This window comes from Carassius auratus, chromosome 27, assembly GCF_003368295.1.
Source record: "Carassius auratus strain Wakin chromosome 27, ASM336829v1, whole genome shotgun sequence".
Taxonomy (NCBI): domain Eukaryota; kingdom Metazoa; phylum Chordata; class Actinopteri; order Cypriniformes; family Cyprinidae; genus Carassius; species Carassius auratus.
Window position 1 is genome coordinate 27,524,166 of NC_039269.1, and position 22,228 is coordinate 27,546,393.

Consider the following 22,228-nt stretch of genomic DNA (forward strand, 5'->3'; position numbering starts at 1 on the left):
TTACTTTCTGTTTACACTTTCAAAAGTGACTGACAAAAACATATTGACCAAAACATTCTTTTGACTAGACTACAAAATGATATTGGTATTAGTGGAATTGCATTTGCATGGCTCAAATCTTACTTATCTGACCATCATCAATTCATAGCAGTGAATGGATGGGTATCATATTGATCACAAGTACAATATGGAGTACAAGGCTCAGTACTAGGATCGATGCTTTTCACACTTTATGTTACCCTTGGGGGATATCATCAGAAATTTTGGGTCATTGGTTCAATTCCCAGGAAACACACATACTGGTAAAAAAAATAAAATAAAAGTGTATAGCCTGAATGCACGATAAGTCCTTTTGGATAAAAGCGGCTGCTAAATATATAAATGTAAAAGGAAACATGGTGCTAGCTTTCACTGTTATACTGATGATGCTCAGACCTGAAAAAACGTACCAATTTGCAAAACTAACAAAATACATAGTTGATATAAAAAGCTGGATGACTAGTAATTTCCTACAGCTGAAAAACCGGTGTATTAATTATTGGACCAAAAACCTCTGGATATAATAACACAACACTGTCTAACACTTGATGCCTGCTTTGTCAATTTTTCGTCATCAGTTAGGAGTCTAGGTATGCTATTTGATCGCAATATTTTCTTTGAAAGACATTTATAGCATTCGTAAAACTTAAATTCTCTATCTTAACAATATATCTAAATTGAGACAAATGCTCTCAATGGAAATATTTAATGCATGCGTTCATGACCTCAAGGTTAGATTATTTTAATGCCTTATTGGGTGGTTGTTTTGCGCACTTAATAAACAAATCTAGATTAAAGACCCATCTATTTAACTTGGCATACAAATAACACCGATCACATTTCTATAATTCAAATCCATTAAAGGATTGTTAGGCAGCATTAGTTAGGTCAACCGGAATGGGAAACACTTCCCATAACACGCAACGTACTTGTTACATCCCAAGAAGATGGCATCTATGCTAATATTAGTAGTTTTCTTTCTTATTCTGAGGTCACCGTAGCCACCAGATCCATTCTGTATTTAGATCAGATGCTCACTGCAGTCAACTGGATCAAACCTATTGATAAGAAGGATCAGCATCTGGCCATGTACAGTAATAGCACACATTTGCAGAACTCGATCAAGGCAAAGTACGTGCAGACATTGAAGATGACTGATGTTTTGGGGGGTTCTTTCATTTTTGTCCTTGTAGACATGGTGTAAAGGTGCGATCACTTTTATCGTTCATCTGCGAAAATCAAAAATGCATTCAAAATAAATCACTGCGAACTGAGGTTTGTTTGTGAATGCAAAAAGTTTCCCATGCAGATTTCGCTCATTGTCAAGTCAGTCAATTCAATACGGTGTTCACCAGCAGAAAGCTGGTTAACTTGAAAGGCTTTGTTTACACTTTGCTTTAACATTTGACCTGTATCTGGATGTTGTTCACATACACATTGAAAAGACAAGTGTAAACACACTTCAAATGCAATGTTATCCAAACAGCGTGTCCTGGTCCAGAGGTAGTCAAAGACGCAATGTGATCGAATCTCAGGGTAATGTAAATGCAATCCAACCATCATTTCTGTTTTCATAGAGCGACATCACGCAAAACCCCGTCCCCTCTCTCGCAAACCACTTCAAATTGACTTTGTACCAAACCATTCTTTGCAGACTTGTTTAAATATTGCACGGGAAAGACAGATTGGATCGGTCATCCAGATAGAAAGGTCAGTTGATGTTGCCAAGTGTAAATGCGCTGTATTCCGATTGACTGATGATCCGATCTGCTTGATCAGATCACGGTAATCGCATGTTAATGCCAAGTGTAAACGCAGCCAAAGTGACTTCTGTTGTGAGCTGTGCTTTACTACGGACAACAGACAATTAGCCGCATTTCCACTGTCGGGCCAGTGCGAGCCAGGGCTTAAAGCGGGCCGGGTGGGGCTCATAGCCCCGGGCCAGTAGCACCGAGGCCAGAGTAGCGGAGGGTTTCCACAGTTGGAGCTTGAAGCACCGCTGCACGTCACTAAAACACGCCCTTTACACGCCTCTCAGAACAACGTCATGCAACCTCATTATTTCACCATCAAAGAGAAGTTATCAGAAAACTAAGAAATAGGTCACTGGAACATGTGCGATCACAAAACGAACATGATAAAAAATGGCATTTTGTTTGCATGCTTTGTTATATATTCAAATTCAAAAACAAAGATGTTTTAACTATAGAATACGTGATACATTGATCATATTGATTTAATTTATCAAGACTCAAAATTAAATCACACATAAATACACTTTCTATTTTATTTATTTATTTTTAACGCTTATGAAAATAGCCTGCTTATTCAGTCGAGTCTGTTTCTGTTTATTTGTAGTCACAGTAGCCTATACGTCACATTATAAGAATGAATGATAATATCTTAATTTTTTTTATAAAGGCTCCCGAACAAAAACATTATTATATTGTTATGATAGGCTACGTGGAGCTAAACTCTGGAGACGACAGATAATATAAGTTAGCCTACTAAATAATTGCACGATTGTGATAGAGAATAAGAAGCTGACGTCTGATTTCTTCAAGTAGTTATATTTACCATGTTTAATGTTAATGCCCAGCGTGCATAGTCTTTTTCATCGCTTATAAATATTTCTGCCTTGTATGGTGATTATAATCCACATTGGATCAAGTTATTTCAAACACCCGTTGCAGACTGAAAGAGAGTTTTGAGCTTGACGTATTTAAAAAAAAAAAAAAAAGTGTTTAATGCTGGTGTTAGCGGTTATCTTTCTGTTATGATCCACAGCGCAGACTCTCTATTTTTATAAAAGCTCACGAACAAAAATCATTATTGTATTTTGATGATATGCAACGTGGAGCTAAACTCTTGAAACCAGACGACCGATAAAATGTTACTTAATAAATACACAGTTGTTATAGAGAATAAGAAGCTGATGTCTGAATTTTCCAAATGGTTGCATTTACCATGGTAATGTTAATGTTTAGCGTGCATAGTCTTTTACATCGCTTATAAATATTTCTGCCTTGTTTAGTGATTATAATCCACATCGGATCAAGTTATTTCAAACACTTGCTGCTGACTAAGAGTGAGTTTTGAGCTCAACTGATTTTAAAAAGTCTTTAAAGGGACACTGAGTAGGAATTACTCCCATCTAGTGGTGAAATTGTATTTTGCATTCAAACTAATTTTGCTCTCCAGCGCCTCGCTTTTTCAAATGCGCGTTGCATCTACGGTAGGCGATATGTACCAAAAAGCTTAATAGCACTTCGTCTACTAATAGCACTTCGTCGAGTTTTCCTTCAGGTGAACAGGTGTGTTATTTCAAACAAACTGCAACATGACAACTAACAAACGAATGTTACAGTATGAATTACTGACTGTGGAAAACATGAAATATTGTAATTAGTAGTTATGTCTAATTTATTCGTTATATTTTCTGAATTATATGCATTGTTAGATATATAAAAAAATATTATAATATAGACTGTAACACTGACTTACCTGTCGAGAAGAAAACTGGCCACTTCAGCGTCTCTTTTGAAATCTTTATCAAGCATTAGCTCTTTCCACCTAGAAAAAGCTTCCCCGACATTAACTCTTGTTTTCTGTAATCTACAGTCACGTTTCATTTTACGTTCTATTTTTGACAGTTTTGGCGACGATGTTTTCTTCTCCTGTGGCGCAGCATATGTATGGTCCATAATAAGAATGCAATCCAGACTTTTAAACTTGCCGGTGCAGTTTCAAGCGCCTCTCACTGCTCTGCACCTGCGTTTCTGGCTCTGACCGAAAACGCGCTGTGGAAACGCGTTGGCTTAGTACTTTTTGTCCCTCTCTGCTATTATAGTTTTGCAAGATGGCGGAACTACATGGAAGCCTCCGTCAACCTACCCGTCCCATGTATATAAAGATAATAAATTCTTCATTTACAAGGATTAGTTTAAACATTTGCATAGGTATTTGTACACCATTGAGGGCATATTTATGAATAAAAATATTGATTTTAGATAATAAAATACCTAAAAAGTTACTTATTGTCCCTTTAATACCCTTGTTAAAGCTGTTTCTGAAATTATCCGCGCTGAAGCTCTCCAGACACGGAGAAACTCCGCCTTTGATCGTAACCCCTCCTCTAGCCGCAGCTGGCCCGCTTTGGCCCAACGATTTTGTCGGGCCGAAAAAACCTGGCCGTTGGCCCCAAGGAAGCCCTGGCGAGGCACGATCAAGCCCCGGAAGTGACAGTGGAAACGCGACTGGCCCTGGCACGCACTAGCACGCCCGGTCCTAGCTCGATAGTGGAAACACGGCTATTGACACAAACTTAGAAAGTTGTCAGAGGCTCTTCTGAAAAAGTAATTTTCATCACCATTTGTTTATATTTTTTAAATATTTTTTTTAATAATAATCCACATTCATCAACATTTCAAATGCATTTATACAAAAAAAAAAAAAAAAAAAGGAAAAAAAAAAGTGTACCTTTGTAGATAACTGACTTTGGGTTAATACAATGGCACTGCATTTTCCATTTCAAAAATAGTAATTAGATTTAAGCAGAACTTGGGTTTCTGGATAAAACTAAGAAAATCTCCAATATACTGCAGAATTACAGAGCATATTCACAATCAACAATCTGAAGTATAGACTTCATACAACCGTAGAATTCTGGTCATTTAAATGCCTGTATTTTAAAGAAAGGCATCTCATCCTAAACCTTCCTCTAATCTGACTTGGATTTACTACTCGCATTTGTGTAGTGAACCTTAATGTACTACTCTATGCTTCATAGATCAGAAGGCAGAAAAAACACAAAAAAGGGAACAAAGTGAATCTATCATTAAAGAGTTTTAGACAGCAGTCATGTATTCATACCAATGAGTTACCATTTTCAATGGTTCTCTCCAGCTTGTGTTTTACAAATAAAGAGAGGAAAGAAAATCTGCCTTGATTACCAACTGCTTCAAAATTAGAAAAATGCATATGTACTGAGAAAACTCAACAAGGACCAACCCAAACATCCACATTTCCTCTTGCCTGCCTTGACCTGTTCATCTACAGGTGGAGGAAGAGGCTACAAATCAAACTGGTGTCAGCAGAGGGTGAAGCATACTGAAATCCAAAGTGCTTTCAGCGAGGCTGAGAGGATCAGGGGTGTAGCAGTCCATCTTGACAGGTCTCTTAGGGAGGGAAGATCTCGAAGGTGGACGGCCAGCGCTCTCAGAACCGCAGATGGGACTTGTGTTTGACCATGTATCTGCAGAAGAGATGAAGATAATGTGCTATATAATGCTACTGAGATTACTATTAGAGTGGGAAAATGCATTGTTTCATTGCTGAATTATTTAAAGGTGCCATATGCAAAAATTGAGGTAAAATATCCATAACATGACCTACACGCATCAAAAGAATGAGAAGAAATAAGGGCGATGATGTCATAAAAAAAAATGTCAAGTTATAGTGCTGCAGAGATATCAACCTTAATTAGCATTAGCATTACTAGCCCCGGCCCGACATGTCAATGTCTATGTCAATTTTATTTATATAGCACCATTTCCACAACACATGATTGACCAATGTGCTTTACATAAAACACACACCACATTTGCACAGTAAAGATAAAAGTAAAAGTTAAAAATTAAATTTAAAAATTAAAAAGTACTACAACCATTTAAAATAATTTAAAAGAAATAAAAACTATAAATAAAATCATGGTAAAACACAGTGCTTCAGCCAGAAATAAAAGCTTTGTCAAACAGATAGGTTTTTAATCTTGACTTAAAAATGATAATCGAATAGAAGAGGGCAACTCATTCCAAAGTCTTGGGGCGATAGATGAAAACGCACGATCGCCCCTGGACTTCAGCCTCGTCTTTGGTGTAAACAATAGTCTCTGGTTTGATGACCGGAGAGACCTTGTTTCACTGCGTTCAATTAAAAGTTCAGATATATACGAAGGGGCCATACCATGTAGTGACTTGTGTAGTGTAGTGACGATTAATACAATTTTAAAATCAACTCTATAGCGTACAGGCAGCCAGTGTAAAGACTGTAAAACTGGAGTGATATGATCCCGCTTACGTGACCTGTTCAGAAATCTTGCTGCTGCGTTCTGAACCAGCTGTAAACGAGAAAGAGCTGTTTGACTAATCTCAGCGTACAGTGAGTTACAGTAATCTAATCTGGGGGTAATGAAAGCATGTATCACTTTTTCAAGGTTTTTAAAAGATAGGAAAGGTTTTACTTTAGCAAGAAGCCGCAGTTGGAAAAAGGAAGATTTAACCACAGTATTAATCTGTCTATCAAATTTCATTTGCTCATCAAATACAACAACCAAATTTTTTACAAATTTGGTGTCGTAATACCAGTTTCGGCCATGGGAGGCGATATGCGGGCAACATAACCACCAGCCAACCTGCAATAAACGAATAACTCGCACGGCTTGTCGGCGTGCCTGAACCTGAGGTCAATCATGTGGAAAGTACAGCCCAGTACTTCATTTCAGTTCAGGGAAGAGAGAGAAAGGATGACTGAAGCCCTTGGCAAGAGACCACCACCGCGCTCGGAATCACAAATCAAATCCAATAAGAAAAGGAGCTGAACCAGAGTGAACATCGGCACTGCTTTTAATCGCTGGAGACAACTGATGGACCTGAAAGAAATGAGGTTCGACTCCGAACTTGCAACATTTCTTTTGCATTGGTAAGTTAGATGCTGTTAGTATTTCGCTAGAAGTTTGTTTTATATGTTTGTGTATTTGTTTTCGGGAAGTTATAACATAGAAATGTATCGAAGGCTGTTCGATAAACGTGCCAATGTTAGCGATGGCTAACCGTAGCTGCGTTTGATAATTAGCTAGCTATAACTTAACGTTGCCCATTTTTTTATATCATAACTAACCTGCTCTGTCTAGTATGTTGGTCTCCGTGTCCTCTTTGCTTCGTGGTTTTTCTGTGCGTGAAAAAATGTATGTGTGGCGTGAAAGCGTGTGAAAAGAGTCAATTGCGTGTGTCTCATGGTGAATGCTTGAGAGTTGGCACATTAGTTCTCAAGCAGAATAAAGGACAGGTTGATTATTGCTGTTTAGCGTTTGTATTAATCTATGATGTGTCCCTGTTTGCGTACAGGGACATAAAAAATTTATTAAAAGTGATACGTGGACCAAGGTGTCTGAGATTGTTCATTTTAAGTAAAGGATCCTAATATTTCGTCCACAACAATATTTAATGAGGTTAACTTATAACTCCTTGTGGTTAGTCTGCACGAGATCAACAAGCTTGTTTGCTTTGCGACCGCTTGAATTACAAAATAAGCATTCGATCTACGTTAGAGCTTCTGAGCGCTCACAAATCTTTCTGCAGCGTCGTGAGCAGAGCGGCAAGAACGCTCTAGACGCCGGCGGTGTGAACGCACAGTTAGGCTTCGGCTATGGCTGTAGTGTTGTTGTGAAAGTAGGGGCGGAGCAAAGAGACTACGCCGTTTCTCGTTTGTTACTCTAGAGTAGACCAATTCACTTTATTGAGGCATACTGCCCCCATCTGGTATGGAATGTGGAGTATGACTTAATTTTTTTTGCCAAACATTACAGATGGCACCTTTAATTAAACAGGGACAGGTTCACATGATCAACTTCAAAAGGCTACACAGTGATCAAAGACGTAGATCTGTAAACATAAATAAAATCAAAAATACTGTTGGAACATGTTCCTCTCCAGTGTGTGCCATGCTACAGGTGGACTGAAGGGACACGGCGCTGCAATCCTGACCTGTCTAGTGTTTCCCAGAAGCGGAGGAAGACGGGCCGGTCCAGATGTCGTTTGTGGTGGCTCAACTCCAGCACAGTCACGTCCCACTTCTGCACGTTTGGGTCCATCCGTGCCTCGTCATACTTCAGATGAAAGGCTCGGACTAAATGAAAATAGGCATGAAATGAAACCCACTCTTGCCCATTTTAAATGTATTATAAATAATGTGCTGCGTTTTCCTTGACCAAACTCACTTTTGGCAAATATATCCACGGGGGATCCATCAGGCAGCAGCCACGGCCAGCCCTTGAACTGCCAGGCAGGACCCTGGACGAAGACGGCCACTACACGATCCCTGTGAACAAACAACAACAAAATCAGTCTCTGAATTGACTGTTCAGGCCCGAGTTACTGCATATGAAGGGCATTCAAAATTGGTAATTTGCTGGTAGGTTGCAATTTTCAGCTTGGGGGTGCCTTAACTATTAATTTTTATTTTTTGGGTAAAATAATCAATTCAGTCATCAGGTTTTGAGATACATAGAGAGAGAGAGATCGATATAGATAGAGAGAGAGAGATAGAAATAGAGAGATAGACAGAAAATAGAGAGAGAGAGAGAGAGAGAGAGACAGAGAGAGACGAGCTCACCAGTCCTGTGGGGCGAGTTTGAGCGGCTGGTCGATCACTCTGTAGGGTACTGTGACACTGATGGCTGCTCCACCAGGCTGAACCTGATCTTTACGTCTCTGCAGCAGAACCTCGTTGTCCCTCTGAATTCCCTGCTTCTTCTTATCATCTGATGTGACAAACCTGCCAAGAAAAACTATTTTATCAGCCAGATAAAAAACATTTTATTTGCATTCATCACTGATACCACGCTCCAATCCATCAGGCTTCCTAAGGTCACAAAACGCTGGACTTTTGGTAGTTCCTAGCATAGCAAAGTCCACTAAAGGAGGTGGAGCTTTCTAACATTTGGCTCCCAAACACTGGAATAGCCTTCCTGATAATGTTCGGGGTTCAGACACAATCTTTCTGTTTAAAGCTAGAATAAAAACACATCTCTTTCACTAAGCATTCAAATTATTCATCTCATAATTTGTAGTTGTATCTGATCAAATGTGAATTCTAGCATTAAGCTTGGGTTAAACTAATTAATTTTACTTTGTTTTAACGTCCTTTTTTTTTTTTTAAATCAACACCGCGCCACCGGAGGTTGTTGGTCCATGACTACCGCGGTGGTAAAAATCAGCCACCGTCACAGCCCTAAAGCAGAGGATAAAACTGGTTTGGCTGGTCAGACTTGGTTAACTTTACATGGTGACTGGTTACTTTATGCTATTTTAAGAATGGCTTCATGTCAGTTTTGACTAAAAACATCTGTACTACTCTGACAGGAATGAAGGACATTTGTTTTTTGATAAAAATGTTAACTAAATTTACCAGCCATTTGAATTAAGTCGTAACTTTCCAATAAATCATCCAATCAGCACTTACTTGAGGTCCTGTAAGAGATCCTTGGCATTGAGCATTGTGATTAAAGATGTTGTAGCTGCAGGGATGATGATAATGGGAGTTCTAGAACCTGGAAAAACATTTGTTGTTGTTATAAATAAACCAGCCAAAAGCAGTGATCCTACACAATGAGAAATGCATAATCAATGCATTTAAAAATAAGACACTGAAATTCGTTAGATAAAAAAAGAAGATAGAAAAAAAAGAGGTTCACAAACACACACAAACAAAAGCTTTTACTTAACAAGATGATCTAGTCAACTAAACATATTTAGTGTGCATGTACATAGAGTATTGTTCAAAATAATAGCAGTACAATGTGACTAACCAGAATAATCAAGGTTTTTAGTATATTTTTTTATTGCTACGTGGCAAACAAGTTACCAGTAGGTTCAGTAGATTGTCAGAAAACAAACAAGACCCAGCATTCATGATATGCACGCTCTTAAGGCTGTGCAATTGGGCAATTAGTTGAAAGGGGTGTGTTCAAAAAAATAGCAGTGTCTATCTTTGACTGTACAAACTCAAAACTATTTTGTACAAACAATTTTTTTTTCTGGGATTTAGCAATCCTGTGAATCACTAAACTAATATTTAGTTGTATGACCACAGTTTTTTAAAACTGCTTGACATCTGTGTGGCATGGAGTCAACCAACTTGTGGCACTTCTCAGCTGTTATTCCACTCCATGATTCTTTAACAACATTCCACAATTCATTCACATTTCTTGGTTTTGCTTCAGAAACAGCATTTTTGATATCACCCCACAAGTTCTCAATTGGATTAAGGTCTGGAGATTGGGCTGGCCACTCCATAACATTAATTTTGTTGGTTTGGAACCAAGACTTTGCCCGTTTACTAGTGTGTTTTGGGTCATTGTCTTGTTGAAACAACCATTTCAAGGGCATGTCCTCTTCAGCATTGGGCAACATGACCTCTTCAAGTATTTTAACATATGCAAACTGATCCATGATCCCTGGTATGCGATAAATAGGCCCAACACCATAGTAGGAGAAACATGCCCATATCATGATGCTTGCACCTCCATGCTTCACTGTCTTCACGGTGTACTGTGGCTTGAATTCAGAGTTTGGGGGTCGTCTCACAAACTGCCTGTGGCCCTTGGACCCAAAAAGAACAATTTTACTCTCATCAGTCCACAAAATGTTCCTCCATTTCTCTTTAGGCCAGTTGATGTGTTCTTTGGCAAATTGTAACCTCTTCTGCACATGCCTTTTTTTTAACAGAGGGACTTTGCGGGGGATTCTTGAAAATAGATTAGCTTCACACAGACGTCTTCTAACTGTCACAGTACTTACAGGTAACTCCAGACTGTCTTTGATCATCCTGGAGGTGATCATTGGCTGAGCCTTTGCCATTCTGGTTATTCTTCTATCCATTTTGATGGTTGTCTTCCGTTTTCTTCCACGTCTCTCTGGTTTTGCTCTCCATTTTAAGGCATTGGAGATCATTTTAGCTGAACAGCCTATCATTTTTTGCACCTCTTTATAGGTTTTCCCCTCTCTAATCAACTTTTTAATCAAAGTACGCTGTTCTTCTGAACAATGTCTTGAACGACCCATTTTCCTCAGCTTTCAAATGCATGTTCAACAAGTGTTGACTTCATCCTTAAATAGGGGCCACCTGATTCACACCTGTTTCTTCACAAAATTGATGACCTCAGTGATTGAATGCCACACTGCTATTTTTTTGAACACACCCCTTTCAACTAATTCAACTAATTGCCCAATTGCACAGCCTTAAGAGCGTGCATATCATGAATGCTGGGTCTCATTTGTTTTCTGAGAATCTACTGAACCTACTGGTAACTTGTTTGCCACGTAGCAATAAAAAAATATACGAAAAACCTTGATTATTCTGGTTACTCACGTTGTACTGCTATTATTTTGAACAATACTGTACATTCTAGAGAGAAAAAATTACTTTACGCTATATAGTGGTATAAAACCATATAAATTGATAAAGACCAATTATAAAAATATCCTTGCTAGATACAGTATATTTCCTTTCCTCATCCATGTTAAAGACCTACCTTTCTTTTGGTTAGGCGGGGGTCTTGCTTGAGAGACTAAAGACAAAACAGAAACCAAATATGGACATTGTTAATCTGGCAAGAAATGATTTGAAAAATAAATTATGAATACATTTATGCACAAGATACTACTATGAAAATACGTACATTTCATACGTGTCTAAAATGATGCAGATGCAGGACAAATGATCCTTTGCAATGCCATCTCAAGCTTAAAAGAGCATTGATTGTTTTTTTAAAGAGGGAGTGTCACAGTTTTGTACAAAACATTCCTCAAATATCATACTGCAGGTACATAAACACTGGTTTGTGTCAGCACAAAATGCTTTAGATGATGAATAATTAGATGAATGTTCAGATGATTTTTTTTAATAGAAATTCTTAATCTCAAGTAGACAAGAAGAGGTGAAGTGTGAAATCTCTGGTGCCACCTATGTCAACAAATGGAATTATAATGATAATCTCTTCAAACAGGTTTTGTGCTACGTGAGTTTCAGTTAAACAACGAAATCATGATCATTAAGAAGATACACTGAAAAAAATGAAGATTACGAAAAAAACGAAAAAAATTAATTACATTAAGGTCCATTCTGTCATGATGCATTAAGTTGAAATCTTTACTGAAAGAATGCAGGGGCGTTAATCAGATGAAACACAAGGGAGAGACAACATTAAATGCAAAAACATTAATTGTGCTGAAATATCTGTTGTTTAACATTTAGGTTTAAAAGTAAACATGCAGTGCAAGTAGTTTATTAGAGTAGGAACTGTGAAGGGACAGCTGCGTGTAATTGTCTGAATATAAATATCAGACACTTATGACAGTAAGAGGAGACTGACTGTAATGTTTACCATAACTGTTTAGTTAATTTTTGCTATTTTTTATGCTATTTAAAAAAAGGAAAAAAAAATCCAGTAGATTTGAATTGAGCTATGGGTAAGCCACGCCCCCTTAGTTACGGTTGTGAACTCAGACAAAAGAGTTGCTAACTGTCTTACAATGACAGCTGTGAAAGTGTGAAAACATTAAGCCTACTCCAGTACACTTCTGTATAGTGCTGAGCAACATGGGCAAAAATCCACAAAGTATTTTTAGGCTGATTTGCTGTATAAAATAGCATACTGTTTATATAAAGGAGAGCATGTTTGATAGGGGGTAAAAAAAAAAATATTTGCAGCATTTTACTGTTATTCGTAATTGTAATTCATGTATTGTGAAACTGCAGCTACATGCTACAACAATATATATGATCTGCATACTTTTTCCACACTTTTGGCACGTTTTCACCAAAAGATGGTCTAATGAACTGCAAGCTTGTGAACAGTTATTTGCAAGCGAAAACAACAGTCTAAAGAACTGCAAAATGGATTGACTGCGTCGAACCAATCTGTATGTGTAACAAAAAAAAAAAAAAAAAACTGCTTTTTGTGAAAACAATGTGCCAAGTGTAATAGTCTGAAGATCATATTTATTTTGCGTTATACGTACTTATTATGAATTATACTTAAGAATAACAGTAAAATGTTTGGTAAAGTGCTCTGGACTCGATTTACACCTTTACTATACTTCTCTTGTGCATGCTAATTTAATTTATGCTTAGTCATTTTACCTCTTTTTTTTTTAAAGAGGAACCTGCCAGTAATGTCACTTTTTGCATATTTGACAGTGTCAACAGTGATGACTACATAAACACAAACACACATTTATTTTTTGACCACTGAAAAAAATGGGAAGAAAACGGCTAACTTGATAACTACAAATGTTCTTCACCATAACACTCTTTACTGCTCAAAAATATTCAACTGCACATGCACAAGATAAAACATTACTTAACAGATACAACAATTTGAACATAAAGCTGCACTGGGATCTCAATATCAACCATTCAGGGCCTTAAAATGAAGAATCCAAAGTTTCTTACGAGCTAGAATCTAAAATCATATCCAGATAACTTCAATACTTAATGCAAATAAAGGAAAAAATTATATTTATGACACTTCAACAGCTGTCCTAGAGGGAAACAACATACCTTTTTTTCTCGTTTTAACATTACTTATACATCAGACAGTCCGCTTTAAATACAACAAGTTTCAGCTGTACACAAAGTGACCAACATTTGGTTTTCAAGCACTGAAAATGGGTAGAAATCAACAATCTGAAAATGGAGCCTCATTGAGATCCTTGTATCTCCAGGACTTAAATGATGGAGGGCCTGGAAAATGAAGATTCCAAACGAAACGTTTAAAACTTCAATCTAAAATGACATGGCCACGTTTTTTAATAAATCTTGAGTTATAGGGACACAAACTTTGGAAAAAATTATATTTATGGCGCTCACACAGGTATGATTAATGCAGTTGTTTTGACAGAAGTAAACGAGATACTTCTCTATTTTCAACAGTTTATTCTTCAGACAGTCCTCTTTAAAAGGAAGGAAGTTGCAATTGCGATTTGAGACGTTGCAATTTTGCTCATGTGCCTGCGGTGTGGAAGCGATATTACTCTGTTCCAGGGAATATGCTTGTCTGTCAGCCTTAAGTGACAGTCTTACTAACCAATAGAGTTAGCGCACCTCCATTCTCCCCAATCAGCTCTGCTCTAGCCAACTGTGTAAACGCCCACTATAAAAAAAATAAAATAAACAAAGTGGATGGAGAGAGTGTGTGCATGTGTGTTTATGCCTGCAGGCTCAATAGTTAAATTTGAAAGGCAAATTGATACTAAAGAAAAACTTTGAATCGACGCCTATCAAGAATTCCCTTATCGGTTCTGCTTTCAGTACTGGAGAATAAAAGATATATTCTGATTAATACATGAACTTTATCTTGCACATTTTATCTCCCCAACATATTCTAATTTAATAGAAGTTTATAATGCATGTTCGCTATTCCAAATTCAGAAGAGTGCACACACAGCCTGTGTCTCTGAATGCTTCTCATACTCGCTCCTCTCTGCCGCGTCTCATGGAGAAGCTGTTTAAACTCATGCGCGGCTCCACACTGCAGGTCTCCACGAGTGTATCTGGCAACAAGGATGAGACCTGACCCACGCGCACAACCTGCCTGGCTCGGTTTTTAAAACAAGTGTAAATTCAGTCTAACTGCTTTGCTAATTTCACTTTGATGGAAAGAAACATTCAGCACATGTTCCACTTGTTCTTAAAGGGTTAGTTCTCCCAATAATCAAAATTATGTCATTAATAACTCACCCTCATGTCGTTCCAAACCAGTGAGACCTCCATTTATCTTCAGAACACAGTTTAAGATATTTTAGATTTAGTCCGAGAGCTCTTAGTCCCTCCATTAAAGCTGTGTGTACGGTGAAGCTTATGGGTTTGGAACGACATGAGGGTTATTACATAATTTTGATTATTGGTGAACTAACCCTTTAAAATCCCAACACTTAAATACTTAAAAATGAATAAATCAACCTATGTAACCTATGTAATAATTGACTAAGTAAAACTAGGAAATAAACTAATATTTCCTGTGAGAATTCAATAATTAAGCAAATTATGTAATAGTAGTAATACAATTATAATATTACCTGCTAAAAAAGAAAATAGATCAAATCAAATCGCAAATCACAATTGTCAAAAAAATTAAGAATCGCAATTAGATATTTTCTCCAAATCGCACAGCCCTAATGCAAATTAACCCACATTTGGTTTTTGACCATTGCAAATGTGTACAAATTTAATGATTTACCCCTGGAGTCGTACTGTCATCTCTATGTCTCTGGAACTAACTCATGTAGGGCTTTAAAAATGAAAATTCCAAAAGGAAAGTTTGTTAAGAACCAATATCTATAAGGGCATTAAGAGATCTTTAATACTTCATGAGCTATAAGCATGCAAACTTTGAAGAAAAAAAACTGGAAAAAAATTATAAGGGAATAATAATACTGTCACATTTGCATTATTACAGCTGCATCATGTTGCACAAAACATTCCTGTAATCTACAAGTTCATCCATACCTGGTCTGGGAACAGGCTGCATAGCTGGTGTTTGGGCCTTTCTAGCAGATGCACCTTCCTACAGAGAAAGAGAGAAACGAGAGAAAAGGAAATGGTGAGTCAGAGGCACTTCAGTTGGCACTTCAGCACTTCACAGGCCAATCAGTCCTTGGAAAGCAATTTTTAATGGTTTCATCCAAAGATACAATTTGATGTCTTCCTTCATGGTCGCAGTGGCATGAAACAGCTAGCTGTTACCCTGCGTTTACACCTGAACGTGACTTGTGCTAATAAATTTATTAGCTTCATCTGCACATGAAATTCACTTCATTTGCACATCAAATTCACTTCACAATAGACGCAAATTCATGTCATGGGAGGGGCTTCTGCCAGTTGAGTTCACGCAGCATTGTGATTTCAACGATAGGATAATTTTCTAAATATTACTGTTATCGTGTCATGAAATGTAGTTTTAAAAGTATGTTGAAACGCTCAATTCGAGGCGCATCATTCACGTCGCCTCATTCGCGCGAAACGCACCACAGGATGTTTATTTGTTTCTTTGCATTGACTTAACATGTAAATCACTTGCACTTAATGCTTCATTCGCGTCTTGACAACTTGTTACATTCTTGTTCAAATAAACAAGAAGGTTAGGGGTTTTAATCTGATTAATAATAAAAAAAAATAATTGGCCGACTAATCAATAATCTAAATAATTGTTAGTTGTAGCCCTTATCACAACCCCTATATTTTGATTTCAACAAAGCAGTTTGAGTGAACACCATGAATATGAACACATATGCGGTTGCCATGTTTTAGTTCTAATTAAGTTCTAACATTGTCTAGCGTTCTAACAAAAAAAAAAAAAAATGCACGATTGACTGATGTTTGTTTTGGTTGTGCTTTCAAATTACACCAAATATTAATGTATCATCTTAAAAAGCTGATTTCACTGGGAATTCAATTACAATTTAATTATCATATAAAAATCATAATACACAAATTAAAACAATACAACAAGCAATGTATGCCTGTGTTCAAATGTGCAGGTCAAAAAAATCTGGTGAGGAAGCTTTTTATTAATTATTCTTATTTTCTTTTATGGTGATTCACTTATTGTCAGTGTGTATGAACCGGATGGCCATAATGTGCCTCACCCACGGTGCACACCTAGCTGTGAATTTCCCAGTAATTAATGTAAAAAAAAAAAAAAGCTTTTTAAAAAAAAAAAAAAAAAAAAGTACAGTTGTACATTCTAGTTCATGACACCAGGTTTAACAAACTTAACCTTAATGCAAAGAATCACGCAATGACTGGCTTTTATAAACAAAACAATTAAACAAACAATACTTATCTAATGTAATTTTGGTTCAGTGTTAGTTTAGGGAACATTCTCATCATTAACTATTACCTCAATAAATTTGCTGCCCAATAATAGTAAGTTAGCTGTAAAGTTTGGGTATGGTGTAAAATTAAGAGGTCTAAAATATACAGAATAAGGGAGTGGTTTTCAACCTGTGGGCCACGGTGGTATTGCAGGTGGGCCGCCAATTACTTTTAATATAAATAATATTGTTAATATATTTAAAAATGTCTAAGTCATACTAGGGCTGAACAATATGGACAAAATTTCATATCTCGATTTACATGCCAGATATCTCGATATCGATACAATACGATATGACTACGTGTTCTTTTGCTAAGCACGACCTGCACAACACGTCACTCTGGTTCACATCGTCTTTTCTGAATCCAAAATACTTCCAAATTATGGAAGATGATTTATGTTTTGGCACCAAGTCAGATTCTGCACTGCCACCGGCCGCATTATCTCCCGCACTCATTTTCTTTCTTTCTAATTTATCCGCTGTCTCTGTACAGTGTGCATAGACGTTGGAACGGGGGGGCGGCCGCTGTGTCAGAAAATTTATTGTTTTTAAGCCTTTCGCACGTACGATCACACAGGTGTAATCAGTCTTGGCTGGTCCCTGGAGCGTACGATCAAGTGCATCACATGATCAACTGCTAAATTCAAATGTTGAATTTAGCCAGAGACAGGCGCTCAGAGCTGTCATATATCACAACTTTTCAGTGTTTTCAACCACATACTGTTTATTTTAGGTTTCAAACATATAAATTCACATAAGAACTAAAAAAAAACAATACATTTAGAGCTTGTAAAATACACACTGATGTCTATGGAAGAGGTAATAATAATCCTTTCCATTATATAATTCGACACGTTTTATTCCTATCAGATACACATTGTGTAAGTAACTTCAATGTTTACTCTATTCTATTCCCAGTTCACCAGCCACTTTCTTTTAAGTATTTCGGGAGTGGATGAATTCACTTGTGGTAAACGTAGAGGTTGTAAATCCAACAGATCCGATTCTCTGAACGGTGTCTGCGGCACAAACGGCGGCGCCCATCGCTCATACAGCTCAACTAACGCGATCGTTATAAAGGTGTTTAAACAACAATATACTTCCACTTGACCATCAGAATATCAGATATTTCATGCCATAGCTAACACATTTGTGAATATTCTGAATAAAAAAGGAAAAATGATATAAAGGCAGATCATCGTTTATTCAGCGCTGTTGCTGCTGCGGTGTGTCACGTGACAGGCAATGACGCGTCACCATAGAAACGCCACCCCCCCTCTCACAATATAGTTCCCACTTCCCTGGTAGTGTGCGCGCGCTGGCTTTAGCGGTGCATTCAAGGGCACTCGTAAAACTGATGTTTGTTGTGGCTGCCAGAGTTGTATGCAGGGCGAGCGCGGAGAGGGGAAATCTATATTCTATATCGTTGCATTTTTCTATAGTATTATCTTGAAAGTTCATATCTAGATATAGATACAATAACGATATATCGTTCACCCCTAAGTCATACCATAACATAATTTCATATAATTAAATAAAATAAATACTAAACTGCTACTATGCTTCCACCATTTGAGCTTGCTGATTGGTTTAAGAATAAACCGCCAATTTATCTTAGATATTTTTGCTGCATATGCTACAGAACAACAAATTCAAACATGCATTAATGGCTTTCAGCATGTTCCCTCCTGACGCTTGCTCCGCTGACTGTCTACCCGCCGCTGAGCTCTGCCTGGATCTGGTTTTCCCGTTTTGCTGAGCGGTGCCAGCCCGAGTTATTTTCTGTTCATTTCCAGTCCATAGGTCTGTGCGATTAATCGAAATCGCCATAAAATAATGATTTGAGCGTGCACGATTTCTAAATCGCTTTGTAGCACCATTTTCCGTGGCCCCGAACTCCGGCAGTATGCTATCCGATCCAATCAGAATGCAGTGTGCCTAGCACAAGAACAGAACAGACTGGGCATATGCCTAACTTCAGGTTTCACACACTGTCTGTGATGCACCTTTATTGTGAGCCCATGACGGATCAGAGCGTTCACACTGCACGCGGTAAAAGGCTAGAAATAAAAACATGCCGAAATAATTAATATCTAATCTAGCACAAGCATAGAGAGAGTTGTGAGTGCACAGGACATAGTTTAAGTGAGAGGAGACACGTTTTAAGTACACACACTCTTTCCGCACAGAACAGTGTGTATCTGAGCAAGCACATCTGGTTTTGTGACAGAGCAAAGGAAATCTGCATGCAAGCGGAGAGATTCGTGCTCGTGCATTATTTTAATGTGATTTCTCATTACAATAACTCGCTGCTGCTTCTGCACCGCTTACACAAACTGTATACACACTGCAAACGGAGTATGTGTGAACCTGTATAATGTATAACAAATCTATTTCAACACCTGAGGCACCGTTACAATTAATGAGCTCTATGAACAATGCATGGCAAAAAAAGGAAAAAAAAAAAGTCCCTGGACAGGGATTTATTTTTTTTTATTTTTTTTGCCATAAGTCTATAAATTTTGCTCCACCTTTACTATAGTGATTATTTTGACTTCTGTCTGTTCTAGAGATGTTACAACTTTTTGATAAAGCTCTAACTGGTTTTCTTTTGGAAATCTGTTTCAAATTCATCCTGAATGCATTTAGCATACATGTGTGTGCCAAAACAGTTAACAATCTAGCTTCTGAGTACTAAATAATTAACTTAATAATAGTGGGGTCAGTTACAATTTTTTTTTGCCGTGGGCCGCACAAACATGTAATAGCAAATTGCTATTATAAAAACAACTTTTCCAATTTCCAATATTTATGTAATTATCAAAACTTTTGGCCACGACTGTATATCGTTACAACCCTAATCTGCACGAAGATGAATGGGAACAATCCCTGCAAAATACTGTTTACATCCTGCAAATGCATATGATTCAAGACTATAAATACTCTGATGCTTTTCAATATTGTGCAGAAATAAGTTATGTTAACTGATCACTAATTAGCTTTTGTATAGGCAAGCACATCTGAAGAATTGACCATGGTGCAACATGTGGCTAGCCAAAAGAAACTGTGAACAGTTGACAATAAAGACTTTACGTCCGGCTTGCTGATCCAGATCATAGTGTGAAGTCATATATTCAGTTTTTGTAGCATTGTCAGTAATAATATTTCTGGATTTTTTTTTTTTTTTTTTTTTTTGGATATTGGATATTGGAGTTGACTTTAATACCACTGCTATCTTCAACGCCAATAAAAGAGATCTCACTTGGGGCCAGAGGAGGAAGAGGAGCCTATGGATTCCACAGTGTTGTCACAGTACCAAAATTTCAGTATTCGGTACTGATACCAGTGAAAATCCACAGTTCTCAGTAACAAAAAGCAAAACACAGAAATATGCTAATATAATTAGCATGTTCTTTTAAATTAAATTAAATTCATCTTTTAATTAAAGAAATCTAAACACGTTTAATTTTTTTGTAAATAAAGGGGATTTACTATTAAAATTAAAAAAAATGGAAGAAATATTGTGTGATTTAAAAAAAATAAAGTTTTACAAATTTTTTCAACAGTAGTAGCTATATCACATACATTTTACTAAATAATAGTAATATTTCTAGCACAATGCCTTTGTGTAAAAATGAACTTATTTTGACGGGTTGTCGTGAATACCTTTAAATTGACACTGGTTTTACTCAAATGAAATGCTAAAATGCTTGCGAAGTGACTCAGAACAGTTCTGGTGATGTTGTTTATGTACTTACGTCCTCATTACTGCAAGCATCACACGCTTCAGTCTATGTAGTAAACAAACCATTCATTCATTCACACAGAGATGCGCCGAACATGCAGGATTCATATTTCAACCATCTTTTGTGGCTTAACATTTACAGATACTGGTCCATATGGAGATTTGATTAATTTATGCTAACTTTGACAAATTCAGTGACTGTCCATATTAAAATTAAAAGTTTCATTTTCATGACTGGATTTTGAGATTCCATCTGCGTTTTCTGTTTCGTGGAAATCATAGCGCTGTATGCATCAAGAACCGCATTGACTGGGTACTCGGTACCACCGGTATTTAAAGAAACCTGGTACAGTCACATTTTCATTTCTTTAGTACAAAGTTGCTACTGAAGTATTTTTGACAACACTAATTCCACATATGATCCAACTGACTCTGTCACAACCTTGACTGAGCCAACAGATGTGACGTAAGTGACAAGACAATTTTTTTGTTGGATTGTCTTAATTGTTTTTATTATTATGTTATGTGGAATATGGAAATTTTCTAAGCAACTACTTCTTTTTCTAATAGATTTGAGTCTTCAAAGCCAGATCACAAGACAGCAACTTACATTGTTTATGAAAACTGCCTGCTCTTTGAGAAGTGGCCTGTGTGTCAACGGGTTACCAATGTACAGATAACAGTATTTGGTAGGGGTGTAACGATACGCAAAAATCACGGTTCGGTACGTACCTCGGTTTTAAAGTCAGGGTTCGGTTTATTTTCGGTACAGTAAGGGAAAGAAATACAAACATTAAACTGCAGGTTGTTTATTACTATAAACTTTTTTTTAACAATTTGTTTACACTTTTAATACTTTTTAATAATATATATATAAAATAAAAAAATAATAAGAAATAAAATACTGCTGCAAAGTTCTCCACTAAATAAAATACTCTCAGTCTCAAACCAATATAATAAAATGAAAAATATAAATAACTATGATTACAGTGCAGCATTACAAATACCAGCTTGTAGGCCTGCTCATATTTAAAAAAAATATATATAACTTTTCCAAAGTGTAAAGTGCAGCATCAACAGTTTCAGTTTTTAGACCTGCTCAGATTTCGTTATTGCGTTGGCCCGATCGGAATTAAGAGCAAGGGTCTGTTTAAATGCCGACGGGAGTTTTAATTACAATAGTTTTTTTCCTAGTTGTAGTGATGTTCACACTCGCGTAATGCCTTTTAAAAAAACCTTAAGCCAGTGACACGCTGGCATATTGCACCGGTCAAACATAGTCTATTTTGCCATCAATACTGTTGACGATGACCTTGATCAGTAGGCTTTATATTTATGCTTAACATGAAGTATAGATATTGTTGTCAGGAAGACAAGATCCTGGTCTGTCGGCGGCCTCCCTCTATGTCACCTACAGTAGCAGCAGCACGCCAGCGCCACGTCAGGCACGATTCTGGTGTGTAAAGACACAGAAAACGCGAGGCAGAAGTCACGCAACTGACACGCAGCAGAAACACCACGCTCACGCCAAGTAGCCAGTGTGTCACCAGCCTTAGAATCAGCTACAGGGCGGGATTTGCGCTGAGCAAGGAGACTTCCACCACTTAATATGTTCGTTTGGAAACACGAAAATGTACCTATGTTCCGCATACAAAATATTGCATTCGGTCATTCGGTACACACGTGCACCGTACCGAAAGCCCTGTACTGAAACGGTCTGGTACGAATACACGTACCATTACACCCCTAGTATTTGGCACATTCCATTGGAACAATGGAACAATGC

The 22,228-nt window shown here is 37.3% G+C and overlaps 1 protein-coding gene across 1 annotated transcript in view; it reads right to left on the reverse strand.

Annotated features, from left to right (window-relative positions):
* Positions 1 to 4,762: 4,762 nt before the first annotated feature.
* The window catches only part of LOC113046095 (parafibromin), a 48,782-nt gene continuing 31,316 nt past the window's right edge, over positions 4,763 to 22,228 (reverse strand). Inside the window, exons 11-17 of the mRNA XM_026206961.1 lie at positions 15,328 to 15,385; positions 11,351 to 11,386; positions 9,280 to 9,367; positions 8,431 to 8,592; positions 8,036 to 8,136; positions 7,803 to 7,944; positions 4,763 to 5,293 (exon numbers count right to left, since the gene is read on the reverse strand). Coding sequence (XP_026062746.1) covers positions 5,257 to 5,293; positions 7,803 to 7,944; positions 8,036 to 8,136; positions 8,431 to 8,592; positions 9,280 to 9,367; positions 11,351 to 11,386; positions 15,328 to 15,385 — 624 coding nt within the window. The 3' untranslated portion in view covers positions 4,763 to 5,256. The remainder of the gene's footprint in view (positions 5,294 to 7,802; positions 7,945 to 8,035; positions 8,137 to 8,430; positions 8,593 to 9,279; positions 9,368 to 11,350; positions 11,387 to 15,327; positions 15,386 to 22,228) is intronic.